The 25,099-nt window shown below is 37.3% G+C and overlaps 5 protein-coding genes across 5 annotated transcripts; 1 reads left to right on the forward strand and 4 right to left on the reverse strand.

Annotated features, from left to right (window-relative positions):
- Positions 1-724: 724 nt before the first annotated feature.
- LOC135167613 (uncharacterized) lies at positions 725-3,216 on the reverse strand. The gene is made up of 2 exons (XM_064130965.1): positions 1,657-3,216; positions 725-1,328 (listed from the first exon to the last, which is right to left on the reverse strand). The coding sequence occupies exons 1-2, from the start codon at positions 1,666-1,668 to the stop codon at positions 831-833; spliced, it is 510 nt and encodes a 169-aa protein (XP_063987035.1). The 5' UTR covers positions 1,669-3,216; the 3' UTR covers positions 725-830.
- Positions 3,217-3,672: 456 nt separating this feature from the next.
- LOC135167594 (uncharacterized protein) lies at positions 3,673-14,094 on the reverse strand. The gene is made up of 7 exons (XM_064130925.1): positions 13,350-14,094; positions 11,860-12,009; positions 7,377-11,721; positions 5,625-7,294; positions 3,993-4,040; positions 3,777-3,889; positions 3,673-3,700 (listed from the first exon to the last, which is right to left on the reverse strand). Exons 2-4 carry the CDS (start codon positions 11,991-11,993, stop codon positions 7,019-7,021), a joined length of 4,755 nt encoding a protein of 1,584 aa, XP_063986995.1. The 5' UTR covers positions 11,994-12,009; positions 13,350-14,094; the 3' UTR covers positions 3,673-3,700; positions 3,777-3,889; positions 3,993-4,040; positions 5,625-7,018.
- A 1,833-nt stretch (positions 14,095-15,927) lies between these two features.
- Positions 15,928-19,924, reverse strand: LOC135167600 (NHL repeat-containing protein 2). Its single transcript, XM_064130937.1, has 7 exons — positions 19,726-19,924; positions 18,709-18,875; positions 18,272-18,431; positions 17,450-18,089; positions 17,132-17,357; positions 16,731-17,039; positions 15,928-16,546 (listed from the first exon to the last, which is right to left on the reverse strand). Exons 1-7 carry the CDS (start codon positions 19,907-19,909, stop codon positions 16,151-16,153), a joined length of 2,082 nt encoding a protein of 693 aa, XP_063987007.1. The 5' UTR covers positions 19,910-19,924; the 3' UTR covers positions 15,928-16,150.
- A 278-nt stretch (positions 19,925-20,202) lies between these two features.
- Positions 20,203-22,474, reverse strand: LOC135167608 (potassium channel subfamily K member 15). The gene is made up of 2 exons (XM_064130959.1): positions 21,018-22,474; positions 20,203-20,782 (listed from the first exon to the last, which is right to left on the reverse strand). The coding sequence occupies exons 1-2, from the start codon at positions 21,599-21,601 to the stop codon at positions 20,356-20,358; spliced, it is 1,011 nt and encodes a 336-aa protein (XP_063987029.1). The 5' UTR covers positions 21,602-22,474; the 3' UTR covers positions 20,203-20,355.
- A 139-nt stretch (positions 22,475-22,613) lies between these two features.
- Positions 22,614-25,065, forward strand: LOC135167612 (ras-related protein Rab-27A). Its single transcript, XM_064130964.1, has 5 exons — positions 22,614-23,208; positions 23,274-23,344; positions 23,590-23,704; positions 23,959-24,071; positions 24,139-25,065. The coding sequence occupies exons 1-5, from the start codon at positions 23,065-23,067 to the stop codon at positions 24,320-24,322; spliced, it is 627 nt and encodes a 208-aa protein (XP_063987034.1). The 5' UTR covers positions 22,614-23,064; the 3' UTR covers positions 24,323-25,065.
- The last annotated feature ends 34 nt before the right edge of the window (positions 25,066-25,099 follow it).

Below are 25,099 nucleotides of genomic sequence, written 5' to 3' on the forward strand. Positions count from 1 at the left end.
TTGAGAGGAAAGTCGTCATGTTTGTGATGGAGTCCAGCAAGTGGATTTTAAGACAATTGATTTGATGATTATGGTGTTGAGTAGATTGTTTTTCATTTATTATTTGCCCTATTGTTGATCCAAGTTTTACTTGTATTTTCATGAGGGATGCTTATAATACGAAACTTTAAAAACTATTACAACACAATATTTTTCCATTGTTATTATTTTTATATTTGTATTTGTAACTAGAGCTTTTTCGAGATCCATTTAATCCCAGAATCCAAAGATTTTCGTTTTCTTTTTCTTTTAGGCAGGCTTTTACAGTTTTAATGCGGTGTCATTCGAATAAAACGTATCTTCATGAAGGAGTGTATGGACCAAGTGGATAAGTGTGTTAATTAGTGATTCAGTGGATGTAGGTAATTTGAAACAGGGCGGAAGTGGTGAAATTTAACAAACGAGATCAGTACCCAGTTGTTTTTTTACATCTCCTTGATATTGAATTAATTGCCTCAGTAATTGAAGATTTTATGAGTAAAGAACAACATGAATATTCCCCATAAAATCAATAGTTGCTGACATGAATTCCATTCAATTCGATTTTGCCAATCGCTTCTTTATCAAATCGATTTTCGCTTTTAAAATGTGTGTACCAGTGTTGTGTAGTTATAGTGTATATTTACAAGTAAAAGTGTTCAATGGGATAAACATATTCAACAAGAACATGAACAACATCAACCGCTTGGTGAGTTAAAAAAGTTTATTAAATTTCATAATAACAATTAAAAACTATGCGATACCACGTATTCAATTACAAAATTTCAATAATAATCTGGAGACGAAGGAATTTACCAGGCCCAGTTGCCATGATTTTGATAGCCGTTTTGTTCATACATACTTGTGTGATGGGAGAATACTGGGGGAATAACCGGACGATGTTGATAGTTTATCGGTCGCACTGGTGCTGGTTGATTTACTGCTTGAATCGAGGGTGGTACAACATGATTTTTGTGGACAACTTGTTGGGTGGTTGGAGTTAGGGCCGTTGAATGGGCATAATTCGAGACTGTTGGGTGGGGTAAGTGAGGTTGAATCAGTCCGCCGTTAAAGTACTGATGGGGATTCAGGTTGTTATTGTGAACTCCTGGTGAAACTGCCCAGGGATGAGCTGCGGCATGATGATGCGGAAGAATATGGTTGTAGTTGTTGGTAGCATAGCCTCCGTGGTATCCATAATGACTGGCTAGGGCATTGTGATTGTAGTAAGGTGAGTGGGCAATTGGTCTTGGAAGCTGGTGGCTTAAGTAGGCATTTGCTGCGACCATCAAACTCGCGTATGTTAATATCTGCATGGAAGAAGGAGTCTCTTAGCGGATTTTTCCTTCCTTACAATAAACTTTTGTTTTAGAGATAGGAATGATTTAAGGAAAAAATTGAACGTACTAACACCGTGTAACGGCCCTTCAAAACAAATTCATTTTACAGTTCTTTCCCAGTATTCAGTTTCTTTTAATTGGTTACAGTTGATTAACAATAAATAGGGACATAACAACTGATCAAAAATTCAATTGAGACCAATCTGAAAGCGTTCAATGACTTTCCTTCAAATCATTTCTTGAGATAGCCAATCTTCAACAGTAAAAAAAATATTGCCAAGGGTTTGACGCATATTACCTTCAGCATCATGATGAATCACAGATAGATACTCAACCAAAATAATAGTAGGAATAACTTCTTCAAAGGATTTCAGTTTACACACTGAACGATCCAGCATACACGGCGAGGTATTTATACCACAAAAGGTCCTCATGAGTGATCTATCGCGGTAGTTGCCCGGTCAATAGCCAAGGAAAAAAAAATGATAAAAATAGGCGTGGTAACGATCACTGGCAGTTTACTCTGTCCCCTGAAACAAACGCCCTGAGCGAATTAAGCCTTTTCCACAATTTCCTCGACAATTTATTATGATTTTTATTGTTGTGTGTGCACAACTTGAGCCATGCATATTGCATATTGATAGATATCTCTAGTCTATTAGATCTTAATGAGGCCGGTGCGAATTAAGAAAAGCGATAAGTCGTCGTAAAAAAGCAGATTTTATTGCTGGTGTGAGTGATATAAATGTAACAATTGCCAACGACTGGTGAGGACTGTTCGGTCCAGTTGAGAATCATATTCCCTCGATGTCACCTAGCCTCGGGACACTATTGCACAATATAATATAGTTGGAGTAAATTCCTCGGGGCATAGGAGAATTTTTCCAACTTATTTTTTTCAATCAGAGTTCAATGGTTTATGTATATATAGTTCATATGTTCTTGGTTTTATTTTCCTGAATATAGCAAACAATTCAGTATTCCATAATTTTGTGTTATTAATTATTTATTGTAATAGAGTCTAGCATTGATGGGGTTCGCAGTTTCTTGTGATCATTTGATGCCCAAATCTACTTGAAAACGATTAATCTTATAAAAATGTTGTTAAATGTTCCAAACAAAAAATTCAGATATTCATTTATCCTCGCTCCGTAAGAATTAAATGGATTTCGCAATGACCAACAAGGCAGTATTTAAGTTTTCTTTTTCAAATTAATTCAATTGGCTGGGAATTGATATTTCGTGAGGTATTGAAAGTGTTAGGATAATGATCCTCATTTGGGTCATATTCAATTGCACACGATCATTACAATTAATATTACGTGAGAGGCAGAAATGTATGAAATATTGTGCTAATTTCACTTAGAAGAAATATACATGGTAGTTGAGTGAATATTTGAATTCGTTGAGAAGGAAAATTCATCGAGATGAACGTAAATACCAAATCTCCGCATTTAAAGTCACTATCCCTTTATCGGTACAATGCCGCACTTTGTCCTCTAAAAGTTGTACTGGAGCTCGCAATTTCGCATAACAATTTAGTGTTAAATTACTCACACAAAGTTTATCAGCTTGGGAAATGAGTAATTTGCTCCATTACTAAAAAAACTTTGGCAAAAAAAAACATCTACTGTCTGAGGGTAAAAATGAATTTATTTATCTGAGTATGAATAAGGTCTAAGATTAAAAAATTATCATGCTTAGAATTGGACCATTAGTACGATTGCGAAGCCTGAAGTATAAAAACAGTTGGTCTAACTTGAGTTGTGTTTAGGAACATTCTGATAATGGTCCTGAAAGTCCAGGTTCGTGTGCCGTGGAGACGTGATTGCATTAGCATAATTGAATAACTGACTCTAAAAAGTATTATCCGGTCTGAAGGAACTCTCACATACTTCTTGATGCCCCTGATGATGTCGACAACCCCCATCCCTTTGCGAGCTCTGAGTGAAATTTTGCTCGAGATTCCTCGACCTGTCCCGGCCAAACTGCGTGCTAATGAAATTACTTAAATACTGTGTACCAGGTAATACATGATTCTGACCACCACTTGATTGCTCAGATGTGTCTTTGTCATCAGTAATGGGTATCGCAAGTGATGTATCTCTGAAATTGACGTGAGAAATTTGCGGTGGTATTGAATGGTCTGCAGGAGGAGTTGTTACGTGATCCCGTTGTTGTACAGCTACTGAATAAGGTGGTGGGTTTGATAGTCTTGGTCCTACTGCCTGGACTCTCTCTTCACCTGCAGTAGGGGGAGTCGGCTCTGCACCAATCACAACAGCATAGGGTGGCGGTAAATCTGTTATCCAATAGTTTTGGTAGGCTGGTGGCTCCACTCTCTAGAACAGTAACAAGTGCAGGATATAATGGGAAAATTGGTTCAATTAGTATTGGATAGGTTGGTCAACTACTGACATCACCGCATGGTGCTAGGTCCCCTGATACAGTGGTTATTTCCCTTCTTCTGTGATCGAAATACGCCTCCTCCGTTAGTATATCACGTTGTACATTTCTTCGTGTTGTGAAGGCTGCGTATCCGCAGGCGATTAGAAAGAGCAGTGTTAACACCGCTAACGCTATCCACATGTACTTCCATCGTAAAAGAACTGAGGCAACCATTGCCGCACTTACCCATGCTACCAGCAGTGTGGCTAAGGATCGTCCGGAGCATTCAGTTTCCTAGATATCATTTCAATATTAAGCTCTCGCCATTTCACTTTTATGTACGAAAGGTCAATAATCATTTTTACAGTTTTTAATTCAAGATCCATCTAGATTAAATTTGAAATTTTAGTGTTATCCAGTCATAATCATGGGTTGTCGTGATATAGTAGAATATACACCAGTGGAAATTGGTTTTATAATATTTTTTTATGATGATAAGTATTAGCTGTCGATTTTAGTATTCGAGGATGGGAATAAGGAATGCCCACGTAAAAATGACCTGTCTTAAAATGGCACATTGGTTTCATCTTCTCCAGTAGGTTTTTAGTAAACTTGTTGAAAAAGGGAACAAAAGTGCCCACTTTAAGGCATTTATTTCTGCGTGAGTGAGTGTTGAACAAAGTCGAGATGACATACTCGGTAATCAAATGGGCTAACAGTATCATCCATTGCGGGCACTTGTATAATGTAAGCAACCAACTTGGAAGAACGATGCTTCAATGTCTCTGTAATTTAAAAGAGAGTTATTGAAATCATTTAAATGAGTTTATTAGTTAAAAAATATTCATACTGAAGAGACATTCGAAGTCTAATGATCAATTAAATGGAAAGTCCAGATACTAGCGTTAGTCAGTGATATTGATGATTTCGCTGTGAATGGGAATAAACGAGTGAATCTTTGGTTTGTTAGTTTTGTTTGAGAGAAAAAAAAAATGAACGTACACGCCGTGGTAGTGGAGACGATGCTGCTACGACATACAGATCAACCGGATTCCGCATCATTCTGGGATCTGGTTCGGTTGCCAAATACGCGTGGCGCAATGAAAACGATACTGGCATTTATAATATTTTTTTTACTCAGTTTATTCCTCAGTACTTTTGAGAATATCAATTATTGGATGCTGTGATCTGTCATTTCAGGGGATAAATTTGGTAGAATCAGTAATATATTATTGACTCATCTTATTGAGCACTTGTAAGTGCTGACGCACGAGCAATGGATCGTTAAAATTATAAATATGAATTTTATAAAAGAGAAATTAGAAAAAAAAATGGGATCTGCCAAAATGAAAACTTGTGGCAATGCAAAAAATCATGACGTAGTTAATATACGGGCGAATATACTATATAATCACTCCAAATAACATTATCTTTACAATCGCCACCTTATCTATAAATGTGCAGTATGATAAAGGCTTGGAACAACATGAAATACTGGGAAAATTGAAAAAAACTACTTATTAGATCACTGAATATATAAATATTTCTAAGGAAAAAAGCGCAAGAAATCGACACAAGGGTAATTAATTTTTTTTCTAATTTTCGAAATTATAGAAAAACATACTGGGCATTAAACTTTTAGTTATGTCAAATATTTTATAATAAATATAGCGGTAATTCCTGTTGTCGTCATAGTGCCACTAGTTGTTTAGAAATTCAATTTATCAGTTAAACTTCTCATAAACGTATCTAATAACTACGTACGAAGAGATAAGACTATGAATGACCCAGAAGCATTTTTCTCTCTCATTTTTCTCTAATGAAATCACTCCTCTGTCATGTAAAATCAATAGAATAATAATTATGGGATTATCAAACCATATGTTTGCGATGCCTCCTTAACTCCCAGATGTTTATATATCTTCACCAATTCCGCAAATTTTCTCTTTTGCACGAGCAATCGCGTATAATTATCATTCCATTTGAGGTAATTATCTAACGTCGAATTATTTCATCGTACCTCCCCGCCATATCTTTGACCTTTAGCAGAACGTCATTGAAATTTTTAATTCACATTTCAGCGGTAGCAATTTGTGGTAAAAGTTGGAGCAGTGAATTTTGTTTTATAATTATTCAATTCTACTCGATGTTTTTTTATTCCAATGACACTGGGAAATATCAATGATGACCAGACAGTCGTTTGGTGATGACTGAAAGACATTCCACCTATCTGGTGTTAGCACCTGCGATAAGACTGATAAGGTTCCATTCCTTATACAAGTCTTCATACACATAACTCCTTGAATTGCAATTTCAATCACAAGGTTATTAGAGACACTGTCTACACCCACTTTGATTATGTTTCGTACAATTATGATTGACAGCAATGGCCCTTTAATTTATTCATCAATACACCCCTCTTACCCTGGAAGTTATTTAATAATTTTTGTACACATCAGGTTGTAATTAAATAGTGTCTTTAATAATATATTGTTACAATTATCGATACGTTTCGAGTGTCATTAAAGTATTGTTTTATTATATACAATTCCTTGATTCTTAGATTGACAATTAATCATAGAAACCCTCTACATTATTTAAAATAATCATCTAATTATTAATACTTCATTCTACCGATGATGATGCTGTGATGATAAGGCTTATGTTACCTAAATTATTCATATTCAAAAACTAATGCACGCATTAAGGAATCCTATGGAAAGGCCATTTTTCGTCTAATTTGAGCAAAATAGCTTGTCTACACACTTTAAGGACGTGTATATTTATCAATTCAAATTGATTGTTTTTCTCTTATAGAAATTGTAAAAGATAGTATAGATTTTTCCAGAGGATTACATTATATGTGTGATTTGCATTTTGATGAATTGCCGAGGTATTTTTGACATCAACCATGGTCCAATTTTATATTTTTACGTTTGGACGATGATCAAGATCGATTACCGAGTATTTGAGCACATTAACTTTTCATGATAATAATTTTGATATTATTGATAAATCACCACCGAAAGTGAATAAATAAATGAATGCGTAACAGCGCAAACACACGAGTCTGATATTCGCAGTCACGTAAACAGAGTTAAACATGGATATGCAAGAGGCCAGTGCTTATCAATCGAGATGAGTACTGTACCGACAATTATACTACAAACACTTAACAGATGCTGAAACAGGGGTTTTGAAATTTTATTATTTTTCGCGATCGACGATGAATTTGATTATTGAAATAAAGGAAAAAGAATGATAAATCATGATTATGGTAAAAGTCTGGGGTTGAAGCGTCCCATATGGAGAATCAAACCGGTGGGATTGTGACGAACGAAGTACAAAAATGGTCTATCTAATTTTAGTCTTGGCTTATCGATGTCTTCTCTCTGTATTGAGGAGGATGGCTCTGAAACTTTTGATTGATATGTCTTGGGTTCTAATGCAAATAGCCGGGCATTTCTCTGTGTACCCGATGGGTAAACTTCTACGTGATGCCTACCGCTTTGAATATTCTCATCTCCACAGGTACTGAATAGATTCATCTGTAAGAATGATTTTTCGAGGTAAATCTTCAATACACCCAACTTCCAAACTTGGCCTCTCTTATTTATTATACAAACTCACCTGCAGAACATCCGTCAAATGTAAATCAATACCAACTCCATTGATTCCCTTGAGATCTGCATGTTTATCGAACAAATCTTGCAGTCCCATTTTCTTCAATGCTGCAGTAGCATTTATGACACTCCTGTGACTGAATTTCGGTACTTGAAGTTCTAGGCCAGGTCGTGGAATAACCACCTTGAGCAATTTGTTCCAAACTCCATCGTGAGTCGCGCCCCGGATAAGTCTCTCTTCCAGGAGTTCTACATTATCCCCAGGTGCGGTGAATCCTTGTTGTCCAGGAATAACAAAAATCATGGAAACTAATTTGTGTGGACCGCCTAAAGCAATAGCCGTGGCATCGAGATTGGGCTCATAACCAGCTAGTATTCCTGCTCTCCAAACGGTCGATGGCACTGGTACTAGTTTTCTTTGTCGTACAGCTGGTGATACTGCAAAATAGAGTTCTCCGTCTCTACCATCTGAACTCGCGTCCTTGGAGTTGCAGTCTGTTTGAAAGACATTGGCCGATAAAGCGGCTAATGGCGAGATCAGGGGAATGGTATTTGATCGAACGAAATCCTTTATTCTCCCTCCAGTTTGTTTTCTCACCATTAAATTAGTCCTTCTTCTAACTAAATCACTGATTGTCGCAAAATTCACTTCGGCAACAACTCCATCGTAAAACTGCTGCGCTTGTTCTTTATAAAAAGGCAATAACTTTCGAATTTTTACCCTGTCCGCGAATAGTTCTCGTACAAAAGCTGCATTTGCTATTCCCTGCTTGCGAGCCAATCCCACGGAATCCGTTACATTTTGGAAAATCAAATGAGGATTGAAGGATGCAACATCATCTAGTTTCAGCAAATTATTCATTTTCTCGGATGTTGGACCTCTGGCACCGAGAAATACCATGGCTAGCATGCTTGTCATTCCAAATGGAGACACTGCTAACGATCTTCCTGAACTTAAGCCCTCATTAGTCGCTGTCCAGAAGGAGAAGGCAAGATCGTTGCAGAGGTTTACGAAGTAAGAGACGTCTGGTTCTAGAGCCTTCACGCTTAAGTCTAAAGCCTCATCGGTTTTTAAATGCGTCAGGGGAATTCGATCAGTCGGTTTTTGCTTTGGTTCGGTGGTTGTTTCAGGGATAGGAGGGGCTGTGATCGGCTCGTCAATTGGCCGTTTTGCTTGGATCTTTGGATTTACTGCTGTTGAGGGTGATTTTTGGGGGATCAATGTCCATTTTTCAGAATTCTGATAGTTTTCATGTTTCTTGACTGGTGGAGTTAGTGGAGATGGGGTTGTCTTCGGCAGTTTCTTATCCGATTGGGATATATGATTTATAGGGATCAGAGGGAGCTTCTCCATTATTTCCATACTTGAATCCTTCTTCTGATCCTTTATCTTCAAGGTTTTGTTGGTTTGAGAGATTTCGGTTGTTGGAGGAAGAGGAGGAGAGGGTGCTACTGTTTCTCCTAGCTTTTTGTAAGGATCGTTTTCGTAAACATTCAGTGATGGAAAGGGTGTTAACTTCTGAGCAACTTCTTCATCTTTCGTATATATTTTTTGTGTTACATTATTGCTTATCGAAGGCATTGGTTTTACTGCAGGTTTGTTATATCTGTGATGAACAATGGGAAGATCCTCCAATTGAATCTGCGAGGGGATTAATGTAGATATCGATGAGAGATTTAAATTATCTTCTGTTTTACTTGCTGCAATTTCTTGGGCCTCTGTTCTCTCACGATCAGTTACATTTTTTCTATCATCTTCTGTTGTTTCTAAATTAGCTTGTGATGATACAGGTACCTCTGTTGATGTTGCCATGAAATTTACATCTGTTTTTGATACTTGATTGTTTAATTTAATTGCCGGAGTCTTTGGTTGGTCAAGTGTTGTAGACTCAACTTTTGTTTTATTTTTGTAAAGCACAGGGGCTATCTTGTGACTGTGAACCATTGGAAGTTCATCGAAATTAATCTGTTGCATCATTGCTATTGTTTTATTGTAACCCGCGGTCGATTGCCATTCCTCAGTGGTCATTGCTTCAACAGTTGTTTCTTCAAGTTTCACTTGAACATCTTCTTTCTTCTCTCCATCAACGATATCAACTTTATTGATAATTAACGAAAGATTTTCACTCGATTTTTCATTGTTTGAGAAGCCAGCAATTAAGCTACTAGAGATATTATTCACTGTGATACTTCCTCTCGCAGGAAGGGTTAAATTTACAAGTTCTGGAGCGGCTGCATGTCTTTCAGGTACCAGAGACTCAATTATTTGATTGACTGTCGTAACTGGATCTGTCAATTGAATTCTTACCACTGGAGACTCTTCCACGGATATCATTGAATCATTCACATTTGGAGAAGCTGTCGTCTCAACCGGTGCCATTATGTCGATTCTAACGATTGGGGTTTCTGTGGCTTCTGTTGATACTGATGGCCTCAGTTTCGAAACCTTTACGGTATTGCTATCATATAATGTGACATTCATCTTATTAGAGGGAGTTGTATTTGTGAATATTGGTAGGAGTGGGTTAGGAATTGATGGCTCTCGAATTGACGGTGATAATGAAGGGACGGTGCTGGAAACTATCCCCTGATTTTTCACATCTTGAGAGGTCGATGATGGACTGCTAGAGTTGGTGTTTGTTGAATTGTTTCTGAAGGGTAATGAGGGCTCGATTATAGCTTCAGATATTTGAGAAATCATACTTGATAACGAGTCTTCTAACTCAATTAACAATGGTGTTTCCTGCGGTGGTGAATATGTCAAGGTTTCAGGGATTTTCGAAGTGCTTTCTATCTCAAGTTCGGCTGTCACATCATTTGTTCTTTCAGTAGCTTCTTTTGTAGTTAATGATCCATGGTGGTTGATTTCAGTGACTTTTTCAGATTCAATCGCTTGAATAGAGATTGAAAGAGCTGTTTCTGGCGATATGTCAGTACTGGCCATCAATGTTGAAGCCGTTGTTATCGATATCGAACCAGTTTCTAAATCTGAAATTGTTGAGTCATGCTGAGTCACTGGAGATTTTTTTTCAGTGTTATTTTTCAATAAAGGTAGTTCGGTAGTGTTGCTAGTAAGCGATGATGCATCCGAAGGGTTTTCTTCAACATCTCTCGCTGGGATGGTGATATTTTCCAATTCATCGCCTGCAGCAGTTGTTGCTATAGATTCTGTAGTGTAGGAATCTTCCTTCTCAGAGGCTAAAGCGATTTCAGTGACTGGAAGAGAGTCGGTCGTTGGTAGCCATATCTCAGGTTCCTTCAAGGCGTTATTCAATAACACTGGTCTCATTGGCTCAATAATTTCAAATTTATCATCAACAGTCATTAGCTTATCATTATCAATCGCTTCCTTTGGCACAATTGTCTCAGAAGTTGAAGTAATAGGTGTTTCAGATTGTGATTGAGACTGATCTATCTTCATCTCATCGTGTCCAGTGTGTTTTATTGATGTCGAATGAGTTTCAGAAACAATACTGATAACATTGTGCTTAACCTGTTGAGTCGTAGTATCAATGGGCTCCTGAGTTGTTGGAGGATTTGTCATTATTTTGGAAGTGTTGTGCATGAGTTGTACAATGGCGGGTTTCGTGTCGATCTGGTGCGGTCGGTCAATGGATTCACTAGCATCCGTTATCTGATCATTAAAGGTGCTGCTAGAATTTTTCACCATATCCGCAGATATGGTATTCAGTATTTGAAATACTGGCCCATCATGTCCACTCTCGTCCTCGTGACTACTCTGATCACTACTCGAAGTGTTTTGAATTGGTAATTTCTCTTCTACTGTTATAACTGGTACTTGGATCATCGGTTTTTCCGTTATTTCGTCATACACGGGGTGACCCACATACACCGGTATTTTTTCATTCTCCGGGTATTGGGGTTGTGATGGCTCTGATGAGCTTAGAGGAATGGACTCCCTGTCACCGGAAAGTATTGAGGGAAGAATGCTGCTCCATTCGGAACTTGCGTGGCCAGGAATCTTTGGTATTATGGAGATCAGAGGTGTTGGCTTGTTCAATTCACCTTTCAGGACATTCTGGACGTTTTGTACTACATCTGCAACTCTTGTTCCACCTGTTGGTACCTCACCCGCTTTTTGGGGCTCGTGAATTTCCACTGCCATTGGGGGAAGGTGGCCTCCTCCAGCTGCTATTAAACTCTGAATTTCTTTTTTGGTCATTTGCTTTGTTATCACCTCACCAGATTTATCGAATGTGTAGAATTGAAATGTGTCAGGGCGCAGGAGGTCAGCCGGCGAAGCTGGTAACTCAGATGGACGGATTGGTTTCCTCTTCAAGAGATCATGATTGGGAAAAAAATTCGAGGCTATTCCAATCGTATGCCGTGCCCTGAATAAAGTTATTGATAATTATCAAAGTGGTCTCCCATTAATAAATTATTGCTTTCATATAATTAAAACAGTGTCATTTAAATAAATAGTTCATTTTTTAATTATTCACACAAATATTAGTGGAATTGACACTCACTTAGAATTTTGTATATTCTCAGATCCATCAAATGAGTTTTCATCAAACGGAAGAGCTGCCGCCAAACGTAAGTAACTCATTATTAAATATATTACCAGCGCCACGAAGGGCAGACATTTCAACATAATTGCCATTTCGAACTTCTTCTGTCTGAAAGAAAAAATTGCCATATAATCCTGTTAGGTGAACAATTGTTCAGAAATTTTTTAACGTCATTGAACATTTTCACGGCGAGACGCGTTTTAGTAGTTAGTAATCCTATCATGCGTGACACGCTCTAAATTCAGGCGGGCTTGTCTGGGATGGTACAGGTGCTATTGTTCGCCACGTGCGTGCGAATTATGTTCCAAATTCAAAAGCATTCCGGTATTTTCCCTTTTGTCGGAGGTTTTTCAATGGGTTCGAGGTCACAATTTTTGATGACCTCAACTCCTTTCATTCAACTACTTTTTTCCAAAATGATTGTGTTAAAATAAAATTTGCGAAAAGATGCGAAAATAATGTTTTCTTTTTGTTATCGAAAAAAGGTAATATACCCTTTGATATCGTAAAATTTGTCACGCAATTGAAAAAAAATTATCTGGGTACAATGATGTATAATTATCGTTGTGATTCATTGATCATAGGTGACTACGGGTTCATTGCCCCACCTCCCTCCGTCTATATCCTCGAAATATTTCCAAGCGCAACACTCAAAAGGGTCAATGCTCACAGCTATCTGAAAGACCACTAACCCAGAGAATAAATACCCCTTCGATAGATAGGCGTTAAGCGGTTCTCCTAAATATGCACTCAAATTTTTCAAGGCTTCAACCGGTTTTCAACAGCCAACATACGAGCCTTAGACAGCGTTTGAATGATGCATGCCCTCGATGAATCTCTCATCATCTTGCATTTAGTCTCATCACAGTCGAACAGGTGCTTATTTCCCTGCCTGGGAATTCTAATATTAGAATTACAAAAGGGGGCAGGGGCAGGGGTAATGAGTATTTCATTATAGCTATTGTTGAAGAAAATCAAGAGGTTCATTGTTACTCATTACCGGGGATTTATGGACTGTTGGTGATGGGGTCTAATGCTTTATTGCGGTTTATACAAAGCCAGGAGGCTGTAAGGTAAAAAGGCTGCGATGAATTCGGAAGCTGTGACCAAAGAAACTGGACTCAGCGGGAATCCAAGTGCTGGACCGTTTTCAATACCGTTATATAGATTCATTCAGTCATATGGGTTATGACGTTTAAAAATTCGGAAAAAAAGATCGTGATAAGATAAATACATGGACAACATTACTTCTGACTTGAAGGGAAAATGAAAAAGTTTCTACTTTAAAATCAACGCTTATGTGAATGAATTAGTCAAGTAACTATAAATTATCTGGACCTAGTCAAACGAGAAAGAATTGCCAGAGAAAGACAATTAATTTTAGGTTGTATTTTTCGTTCAAAAAATTTGAATATCGAGTTACCTTAGAAATAAATAAATCAACTCACCTTCAATAATTCACTCAGACTGTCATTCTCGTTATGCACTCAATTAAACGCTCCTCCCTCTCGCTCTCTCTACCGTTCTCCAACGATTCACCCCCAGATATAGATAACGACAGTGATGAAGGATGTATTATTGACTCCTTGATCTACGTATGTGCTCGCGTTTCTCGTCGACTGTAGTATATTGCAGTTGGCCTTGCCACTGAACGAAGGGTAGTGACCCTGTAGTAACTCGCAGGAGATGCCTCTCCCTCTCTCCCAGTTATCCTATTTGCTTTTATCTTATAGCTTTTTACACGAGAATCCACCTTACGCACCAGGTATTCTTGTGTATGATATTTCGTTAGTTATCCTCCCTCTTCTCTACCAATTGCACTCGGCTTTCCTCTCTTGAATTATTATCCTTGCCGATTTTTTAATTTCCCGTTGGCTTTTTATTATTTCGTTAAATCATGCAAGTGCCCGCAACACTCGCGGTGAGATGAGCAACACCACTGGCCTATGTACCCCACCGGTCACCACGTTAAAAGGCAGACTGCGGGATAGCGGATGAAGGTACCCTTGATACCTGTGTCAATATTGGAGAGGGACACTGAAAGGGGGTACCGAGAAATACCGAGGTATACCGAGGGGGAACCACCGGGAATCCTAACAATCTGGTGGCGGACTAGTCAAATTTTTTATTGGCTATGGGGAACATTCGAAAAGGCTCAGAACAGCTTGGGGGGTATATTACAAATAGCGGGGAAATCAGTAGAGGGAGTTATCAACACGTCTTGGGGATGATTGACAGAAATACGAAGTGAATATGAATTTTTTTTTCGTTAGTAAATTAATCAAGTGGAAATACTATTGTTTTATCTTGTACAATAGCCCATTACATTGTCTTCTACTACTTTGTTCTTCGTCCAATCAACTTATCATTTCAAGTCTAAACTTCATGATTGAACCAATGACAATTGAGATAAGTTGACTTTCTCTTTCGAATTTTCTTCGTTCTTCTTCATCACTTTCACATAAATTATGTAATTGAAATGTCTAGTTAGTCAAGAAGAACTAAAAATCAAAACAAAAGTGTATCTTGATTAATAGAGAGGAAAATTATCTGTCTGTCCTATCGGAAACATTGGCTCGATGTTATTAGGTACCGGTGCTATTTTTAGTGGTCGAAGTAGTGTTCTGAAGTTGGCTTTCGAATATAACGGTACTCGTAGAGATCCTGTCCCTCCGGTTAACTATAAAAAAGCCCAAAATACCCGGGGTTTTGGATCAACGAGTGATTTCACGGAACCCCAAATATATCCCATTGACATTGAGCACATTAATTAGCTCTCATAACGCCGATGAACCTGATCTACATCAATCCCCATCAAGAATGTCTGAAATAAGATAATTAATTTATATAACATTGCAATAAATTTTTTAAAACAATGATCTCATGGATAAAAAATTAATTTCCAGTTAATTAAATAATGAGATGTTTCCATATATTCAATTAAATTTTGCTTCAAGTAATGTCGAATGTAGATAAATAAAAATTACTAATAACATAGAATTTATAATCAGCGGATAATTACCAACTCCAAGCGCAGTGCTCTTGTTGGCATAATGGTTTGGCTCGTGGGAACAAAGTCCAAATGTAACGGTAAAACCTGAGGTCCCAGAATGTCTTGCCCAATAGCAGTATCAGGACATATGTGGAATGATGTTGAGGGAAATGGAAAAAAAAAGACGAGCCCGATGACTCAGGTTTCGAGGGTACGAGGCAATTGGGGTACCGGGGTAACAGACAATAGGTCAGGTCAATAGAGTCAACAAAGTCTATCGACAATTCTTGATCGATATTCTAGCAATGAAAATTCATTAATCAGTTCTATAACTAATGTGATGTCTTGTAATTAGACGACACGCAACGATTTCCGTTTCCGTTAGTATAATTACTCAAATTATATTATAATTTAGTAAAGCAGATGAATGTACACAGGCCTAGCCATTAATTAATCGTGTGGGTATTCCCATGCATGCTCACACTAATAGCTCCTCCCTTCCCCTATCATTGATTCTAACAAAACACGCGAGGGATTTTTAAGCATTTTAAGGTACGTCTGGTAATTTCATGACTAACATCCGCAATAGTGAATTATCCAGAAGTGTAACCTCAGTTCATTTATATGTGCATAAACATGGAATGGCGTTATTTTTATTGCCTTCACATATATACATAAAATAATATAGATTCATATGGAGATTTAACAATTTACAGTTGTTATATTCTCAATGGTAAATTACAGCAGAGGTGTTGTCTTGTGATGCAACATGCATGAGTTTTACCGCTAACTTTCTTGTCAACTCATCGTTCGTTGTTACTTACGCTGAATTACACTTGTATACAAAGGATATTAGCCTCGGTTTATTCTATGAGTTTTTATCGTTTTATTATTCACACCTTTTCCCCGGGACAATTATTGGGACTTATGTAAGTTTGTACACTGATAATTCTTCATTAGTCCTCTTAATTTTCGTTAGATTTGTGGTATTATTGGCTTTTATAGGGGATTAAAAAATGGGAGTTTTACACAACTTTTTTAACAGTCAGTTATTTTATTTGTTTTCATCCTATACAATTGAACCATGATTTTTCCTAGATTTAGATTTTTTATTCTTTCATTCAAATATTTCAAATCTTGTGAAATTCTTTATCTTTGTATAAAAAAATGTATGATTAGTCGTCAATCATTAGATATTTATAGAATCGCAGAATAGGTATATTTTTTTTAATGCGTGATTTCATTGGGGGCATTTATTTACATAATTTCAATTTCATTAGTTTGTTGAATATTGATTGAAGCATCTGCCTTACGTACAACTTGATGGAGAATTTTCAATCTTCTTGGAATACACTGACCCTCCGTACAGGCAACATAGTTAATTGTTATGCATAGCTCTTCTGGAGTATCATCCTCTGGGAGTTCTAGGTTAATTGGTGTGGTGAGTGATCCCATTGGATTCTCGGACGTCCATGTTTCGGGATGACTTAATGACCATTTTTGCGGTGCGTCTGTGTTGAATTCTACACCAGCGGTGAACTTAGTCGCAAACGATATCGTCATTACTGCTTCTTTGTTACTTATTTCGGTAAAAAAGTTCAGGATTTTGTCAAAACGGCGGACGGCTTTTATTGGATATTTCAAGTCCGATATCTGGGAAAATAACAAATAAATTCGATGACTGATACTGAACCCTTCCTCCATTGAACTCTATTCAAAGTATTTCCTCATTCACTTCCAATTAAATTTTCAATCTACTACTTAATTCCAGCAGTGCTATTTAGAAATGAAACAATTAAAATATCATTCAACAAGCATTTTAATCGCTTTTACTCACCGTATTTATTACTTTGGTTTCCAAGTCAATAATTTTAATGCAATGGTTGTTGGTATCAGTAATTAAAAGTAGATTGTGCTTAGCTAGCAGTCCCAAGCCACTCGGCTCATCGAACACGTGATTCTTACTCGGTTTCCCGGCTCCGTAGAGGGTTGTGCATTTGCCAATTAAATCAATTTGCTTAATTTTGTGATTATAAGTGTCAGCAACGTACACAACTTCTCGTTTACTGTCCCAAGTAACTCCCAGTGGATGTTGAAACTTTGCGGTATATTGCACGCCGTCAATATCACCAAAATTATGCAAATCCTGCAGGCAGGGGGCAAAATAAATTTTATGAGCACAATTTATTGGTGAAATAAAAATTATTACGATGGAGAAATCAGTGAGTGAATAATCACTTGTGGATTTTTATCGGCTCCAGCGAGGGGAGCGACTCGACCATCTTGTAGATAGATTTTTCGGATCGAACTGCTCTCGCTGTCGGCGAAAAACAAGATTTTTAAATCGGGAGAAATTGCGAGACCCGAGGGCTGAGCTAAACTTGCGGCATGAGGATATGTGTTATTTCTATTCGCCTCTCGGCCATTCCCAACGATTGCTGCACAGCTTCCACTCTTGTATTCTCTATTAGTAATAAATATTGAAGTGCACTTTATCATTGAATTCCGTGATTATTCAATATAATTAACAGTTTATAATAAGAATGAAATAAGTACTTATTCTTCCACCAAACCGTGTCCTGAAGAAACAATGCCCAAATCTGATGTGTACCAGCCATCGCAATAAGCAATACTTGCTCATTCTCCCTATAATCATAAATTGCAACGTCCCAAGGTGATGATATAGCCTGCACCTTGCCAATTTTACCACCTTGATAATCATGCCCTTGAGAACCAGTTCCAACAAGAGTTGTTACACTTTTACTCTTCAAATCAATGAGCCTGATAGCGTGATTCTCGTTATCAGCTACGTAAATTGAGTCACCACGTTTGCAGATACCCTGGGGAGCGTTGAATCTAGCTACCTCGAAACTCCCATCCTTCATTCCCGGTGAATACCCGCCAATTACGTGCTCCACTGTCCCATCGAGTCTCATGATAATTATTCTGTTATTTCCGGTATCCGAGACGATCATTTTGTCCTCGTTCTTGTCCTCGTAACCGATAACTTTACCGGGAAAGAGGAGATTTTCTTTAGTCGATGCTGGGAGGAGATGCTGCGCTGGCCGTACAGGGAGATCGTGATTGCGTATTGCATTGTGGGATTTAAAGTACGTTAGGGCGACTTTTGTGTAGAGGAAGAGCTCTTCACGGTGGCCTTCACCAACAAGGACAACCAGGGGCTGGGCTTCGGGACCTATTTCATCAATTGTCGGTTTTTATTTTGTTAAAATTTGCTGGGCTGCTTTTTTTGTTTTTGCACAAGTTAAAAATATGAGCCGATTTTTTTTTTTCATTTTCGCGATTTGTTCTATTTTTCAACGAAATAAAAAAAAACAATCGCCAGATATTCGTTTGCTTTAACAATTATTCGTATACCAAGAATTACTAGACTCGGCCAACAACTTATTCCAATATCCCTCCACATGGATAATTTCGCGTCGTTCACTACTGGATGTAGTATGTTGTATCTCTGTACAGCGGACAAAATTTTAGCTGAATCTTTCTCGTTGGAAAATTTTGCGCTGTGAACGCCAATCTAGTTGAGAAAATTTTCTCTTTATTATTCAATTATTTCCATATTTGTGGATTTAGTAGTGAAAAGAGAGAGAGAGAGCTAATGTTGGATTTTATTTTTATTTGAAAAAAAATATAATTTGATGGGGCTTAATAATTCTAATTGATTAAAGGGAAAATATCGCCTATCATTCTTTGTAGAGGAAATAATTGTCAATGCCAACAAAAATACAACAAAAGTATTAAATTTTCTTTCGTTCATTTCACTACTAAATCATCACCTTCAGATTGACACTAACAATAATCAAACCGTCTTCAACCGTATATTTCTTCTCCACCGCCTCAAGATCCGGGAGTATGTGCATACAATTGATACAGCAGTAAGTGAAAAAGTCGAGAATAACAATTTTCCCAGCCAAATGTTTCGACACTGATAATCCCTCGGAGACATTGAACCACTCAAGTCCTAGCAAATCAATAGTACCCCGAAAATAGAAAAAAAATGGTAAATCAAGCATTCAATGAAATAAAAAGCAATGTTTATTACAATAAAACCATGACAAGCATATTGGGAACATGAATAGCGCCGCGCGGAATATAACAATCATTTATCAGATTCGCTCAGTCTTTAGGGACATTGTATTTCTCGTGGAAATGGGAAACTGTTCTTCCTTGTATTTCTGCCATTGCTCCAAAAACAATCTGAGTCGAGTCCTTGATATCGTTATACTCATGAAGGTCATCCATGGTTTCCTTTATGGAAGGTCCTCCCATGAGTTCTTTTTTCAACAGACTCAATTCCTGGTCGAGTTCTTTCTCAATTTCTAGAAGATTATTGTACTCGTCCACTTGTTTGGAGGCCTCTTTAACATTTTCTTCACTACCTCCTTCTTTCCCCTCAGCTAGTTTAGTCTTTTCAACCGACATTCCGAGATTTTTTTAATGTCCTAGACCTACAGTGTCAATTCCAATGGTATTTCAAAATTTTTATCACCATTAAATAAAGAATCTGACGTTTAGAGAGTGAATCAGAGCCAAAAAAAGGACAGAGAGAAGTGCAAAACAATATATTACTACCCATCAATAACTAGAGATCAAAGTATGGAAATTGAATAACTTTTTTTTCCTCCCTAGCTTATAAACGTCACCTTTAAATTAAAGATGAAAGCAGCAACGCTAGATCACAGGGTATTGATAATTTAACCAACTTGACTGAGCTATTCTCTGCGTAAATTGTTGAAATGAGGTTATAACGTGACAGTAGCAGAAATTAATTTATTAAATGAATCATGCAGACAAAATAATAACATAAAAACCTTTTTGAATGTCGTTGATATGTAAATCACTGTTGGCTCTACTGATGATATGCTTGAGGACAATTTTTTCCTTCTCCCTATCATCACTCGTAGCAGTTAGTATTCTCTTGAGTTCAATACACTCATGTGTCAACATTTCCACTGTATCTTGCACACTCATAGCTTTATTCTCCTGACCGCACATTACACTAATGTTATGAAAATTCTATACTGTAAAAATAAAAGCCTCGATATTCTTCTGTTGAGATTTTTAAGGATAAAATGAGTGACGATAGTTTTTATTCATAAATAGTAATAGTCATTGTACAGTTATAGTTGAGTCATACAGGCAATGATGCTTGTGTGTTTTTCAGCTGATGGTAAAGGAGAAGCGGACAATTCGTGAACTTAATTTACCTTCACTGTGAATAATATTTCTCATTATGGAAACAAATACACCAACGAGAATCACGTCCCAATTTATCATATTCTTGAAAACCACAGCACAAATTTTTTTTCTTTGAGAAAACATTGAGTGTCTATTGATACTTAAATAAAAGTGCAAAATATTCCCTCAATCATTCAAACAAAAGCATTAAAACTTTCATTCATAAATTTATTCATTAAAGAATAAATTATATTTTAATAAGCTTAAAGGTCATCGGAATGACAACAAGCTATGATCCTCTGTCGGAAGTCGTCAAATGCATCTATGATATCTGCCTTCAGCTCCTTTGCTTTCTCCTTGACGTCTTCTCTCATGAGATTATAGCACATGGCTAGCAGTCCCAATCCCAATAGCAGATAAATAAAATTGATGACGAGCTTAAGGTGTCCATCCTTGGCGACGTCGGCGAACGTGGCACCGGGTACGAAATCTCCCATTCCAATTTTACATAGTGATGTCACGCAAAAGTAGGCGCTGTCCAAGTAGTCCCATCCTTCCCACTGGGCAAACATTATGGTTCCAACGAGGACATAAGCGGATATGACCCAAAGACATGCGGTCGAAGGTACGGTGATCTTTTGGCCTGGACGAATCTTTCCTGTGCACTCGTGAAACCAGCGGTAGAGCCATCTGAAAGATGAGTTGTTTCGTTTAATAACAGTAAAAGAATAAATTTTCGGAAATATCTGAACGCCCAGAGACGATTTACAGCGGTCAAAAGTGACTATGAATAGATGAAGGAAAATCAAAAATTCTTCAAGTGATTGCGAATGATTAGATTAATTGAACTGTCAGTGACATTGGAATAAAAGCCAAAAATGTTCCTTTACTTGGAAAATAAAAAAAAAGTATGATTTTTTCATACCTAAATGTCCCCGCCAGTACCTTGCCCATGTTTAAAAAATACAGCACATAAAGAGGGATTCCAAAAATGGCATAAAGAACAGTTGCCCCCTTGCCCCAGGGTGTCCTAGGCACCATGTTGCCGTAACCGATCATAGTGAACACCGACAAACTATACATGAGAGCAGCAGGGACACTCCAAACCTCCAAGACAGTCTTATTATTGTATCCTCCCTTTATAGCAGCCACCACATTGCTCTGGTAGTTCTGAAGGATAAAATCAGTATTTCTGTAAAACGCTGTCTTATTGATGATGTTGACTTTTCTATCTCCCGCTGTATGATTCCAGAGTTGCTCCGAGAAGTTTCTCCGTAATTTTATTATAGCGGATACGTGGGCATATTCTTCCTGTGTCTCGATCGCGATAAAACCCATCGCCCCGACAATAGCGTAGCCAATAACTAGCCCGCCAACACCAACCTGTGTGCACATGAAAGCTACTAGGGTACGGCAGCAATCCTTGACTCGTTCTCTAGGTTGTAAACCTGTTGATGTGCTTGATGAGTCTCTACTCCGCATCGATGACCGTACATAGTGCCTTTTCATTATTTCTTCTTTATCGGCTTTCTTTCGATTAATTGCCTAGGTGAAAACAATTCGGTGATGGTGATGATAAGTTTTTCCGAGTTTTTCCAATGCTTTGTAGCTGATGAAACGATATCAGTTGATGAATTCAGTTGGCAAATGTGTTTGATTTTACATTGCACATCAGTGGGACTATTCACTGGGTTTTAATCAACTTCTCAACCACTGATTTTATTCCACGAGGGACTGGCCACGCAACGCGCTTTTCGTGTTTCGCTTCCCCCGGCATTTTTCATTTTCATCTATTTTCGTCTGAGACGCCAGATAACTCTCACGTTGGTTGACATCCAGCTGTGTTTAGAGCCCCTTACCACTCTGCTTTCAGAGATTTTGAGCTTATTTCACAGTGACGTGGTGGCTGTCATCTCAGAAAGACATAAATCCTCATTCATTTGAAGTAGACGTGGGCTTTAGGAAGTCATTTTGTTTTCACCAGAATTTCCCCATTTTTCGAAAATAACTTACAATTAATGAAAACTATAATTTTCATTGTGACATAATTTGGGATAGCCTATTCATTTAACGATGGTAATTTTTAAAATTACCAATTACCAATGAAGAAAGTAAAATTTATGCTTCCTACATATTTTTCTATGAAATTAAGAATTTTTTACAACAAAGTGCTGTGATACTTCATTAGAACATTTTTATGCCCTGATTGCTTCGGCTTTCGATTTCATCAAAATAATCATTGTGATTCTATCACGAGTTAATGCTGCCTTTCCATCTGACGGAAAATATGATGTGGCTGTGGCATAACTGATGATTGGCTATTTATGGAGCTGAGCTTTTCCACCAGAAAAGCGCGCCACGCTCAATTAAACCGCCCTCATTCGAAAAAACTCCAATATCCCCAACTTTTTTCACTTAAAACATTCAGCTGGAAGGAATTCATTGTTATTCCCTCGTGTAGAGGATTACTTGAATAAATTAAACGACATAGTTACACCTGCCGTCTATATGTATACATATACACACTACGCATGCCCTTGTCGAAGGAAGAAGCTGAATGCCCCATACATCTAAAGCTTCTATAGGAGTAGTCGCTTGTGTTCGTCATGTACTACAGTAGCTTAATCGTCTATCGCCATATTGGCACTGGTAACTCTAGAGTGTAGTTAAACAACTTATCAAACTGCCAAAGTGACAAGTTCAACTGGATTAAACTTAATTACAACAATTATATTAATGAATTATATTAATTAATTGAAATATTGGTTTTTGGGTTTAAATGCTCAAAGATACGCTTTGATATTCCAAGTGTATGGCAACAGGTGTTCAGGTACATGCAGTTGGGCACATGTTTGTTCATTAATTTTTTATAATATTGGGGGTAACCAAGCACGGAACACCGACGTTAATATTAAAGTCATTCATAGATAGACAATTCATCGATACAAAATTTTTCTTGACAACTATTAAATATGGATTACGACTACTTAATTAAATTTTTGGCACTGGGTGACTCGGGAGTAGGCAAAACGAGCTTTTTGTATCACTACACCGATGGACTTTTTAATGCACGTTTTGTATCCACTGTGGGCATTGATTTTCGAGAAAAACGAGTGGTAAGAATTTATTCTTAAATGTCATTATCGCATACTAATTAATTCATCATGGGTCAATCGAGTAGATATATAGAACTACCAATGGCAGAACTCAGCGAGTGCATTTGCAATTGTGGGACACTGCCGGACAGGAGAGGTAATTCATTGAAAAAAATAATATTCTATTTATATTTTTTTCACTCTCTCATTTTTTATTTATCTTTGAAAATATTCTTAAAAATATCCAAGCTTTTTAGTTTAGTTGTTCCAAGTAGGTAGATGGCCTTGAGTTTTTTTATTTATTTTTTTTTATTCCAAATAAGTTGCCCCTTTTACACAGGGGGTTGCCCTTTTAAATCTTCTATAATTTCCATTGAAAAAAAAATTAATCATACGATCTAGATTTCGGAGTTTAACGACAGCATTTTATCGCGACTCAATGGGATTTCTTCTGTTGTTTGACCTGACGAATGAGCAATCATTTCTCGAAGTGAGAAATTGGCTGGAGCAACTCAAGGTAGAACATTGAATTTCGATCTTTCATTAAATTTTATTCGATATCAAGTTGCCGTCCATTGACCTACTGACCTCATTTCGTATATCAATTTTCTGTACGTCTATTTTTCTTATTTGATATGATTGCCGCTCCAAATATTAATACGGACCCATTATATTAAAAAATACTCTTATAGTTTATAATTCAACCCCGTAATAATTTTCATGGTTATATCGTTCACCGTAATATTACTCGAGGTTTCATGGTTTTCATAGACTCATGCTTATTGCGAGGAGCCCGATATTATACTCTGTGGAAATAAGTGCGATCTGGAGGATCGTCGGGTGGTCAGCGAGCAAAAAGCGCGAGAACTCGCCGAAAAATATGGGTGAGGGGAGCAGGAGTTTTTCTTAATAAATAACGCTTTGCTTAATTAATTCATTAAATTCTTTTAGCATGGTATATTTGGAAACTAGTGCAGCTACAGGACAGAATATTGCACGCGCTGTTGATGTTTTACTAGATAGAGTAATGCGTAGAATGGAAGCTACTGTCGACACGTCACTGCTACCACATCAACGAGTTTTGCGATGCCATGAACCAGAGCCGGATAGACCTAGAAATCCGTGCTATTGCTGACAGTGTCATTATGCGTAGAGCAATTTTTTTTCAACAGCTCTGACGCACCTATTTTTTCATTTTAGACTCGAGAGGGAATTGGGTGGAGGATGATTAAGGAGATACCGAGATATTTAAACAGCATTATTTTAGGTGGTACTCACACTTGGTGGGCGGAAAAAAATTATTACTAAATTAACAATTTATTTCACTGAAATGGTAGTAAATTAATACTTCAAGTCCCCAAGGGTTTTTCACTATTTCATCAAAATGCTGTCATTTTTGCCAGGGTTATTGCATTTTCTACTAAAGTTTTGGTAAAAAGTCAGCAGTAATTGGAGAATAAGTAGAGTATTTAGAAAATAACTAAACTACTGGTAAGAGTCAATAAAGCATTAATTTACATTCCTAGTTTTATAGATATCAGTGTTGACTTTTCAAATTTGGGGATTGGATTTGTATTTAAAAACAAACAGTTTTTAAAGAAGTTATTAACTCCATATGTAATGGATGCTTTGAATACCGTATAAAAAACTTTGTGATCTTCGATGCCAAAGAAGGAGCAATTTACCTCTGTGTCAATGTTTATAAATCAATGAAAGGCACAAAACAAATTGCGTTCAAAAGAGGGTTATATTTATAATACATTCCATGTTGTTGCTTCTGAAATGTATTCCAAAAATAATGATGCGTTCGAGTTAAAATATGCGATGTCGTTAGTTGGAAAAGTGTTACGAAATAAAATTCATTTATTGAAAATGATATTTAATCTTTAATATTCAATTGATATTTAATGAA

Source organism: Diachasmimorpha longicaudata, chromosome 11 (assembly GCF_034640455.1).
Source record: "Diachasmimorpha longicaudata isolate KC_UGA_2023 chromosome 11, iyDiaLong2, whole genome shotgun sequence".
NCBI classification, from domain to species: Eukaryota; Metazoa; Arthropoda; class Insecta; order Hymenoptera; family Braconidae; genus Diachasmimorpha; species Diachasmimorpha longicaudata.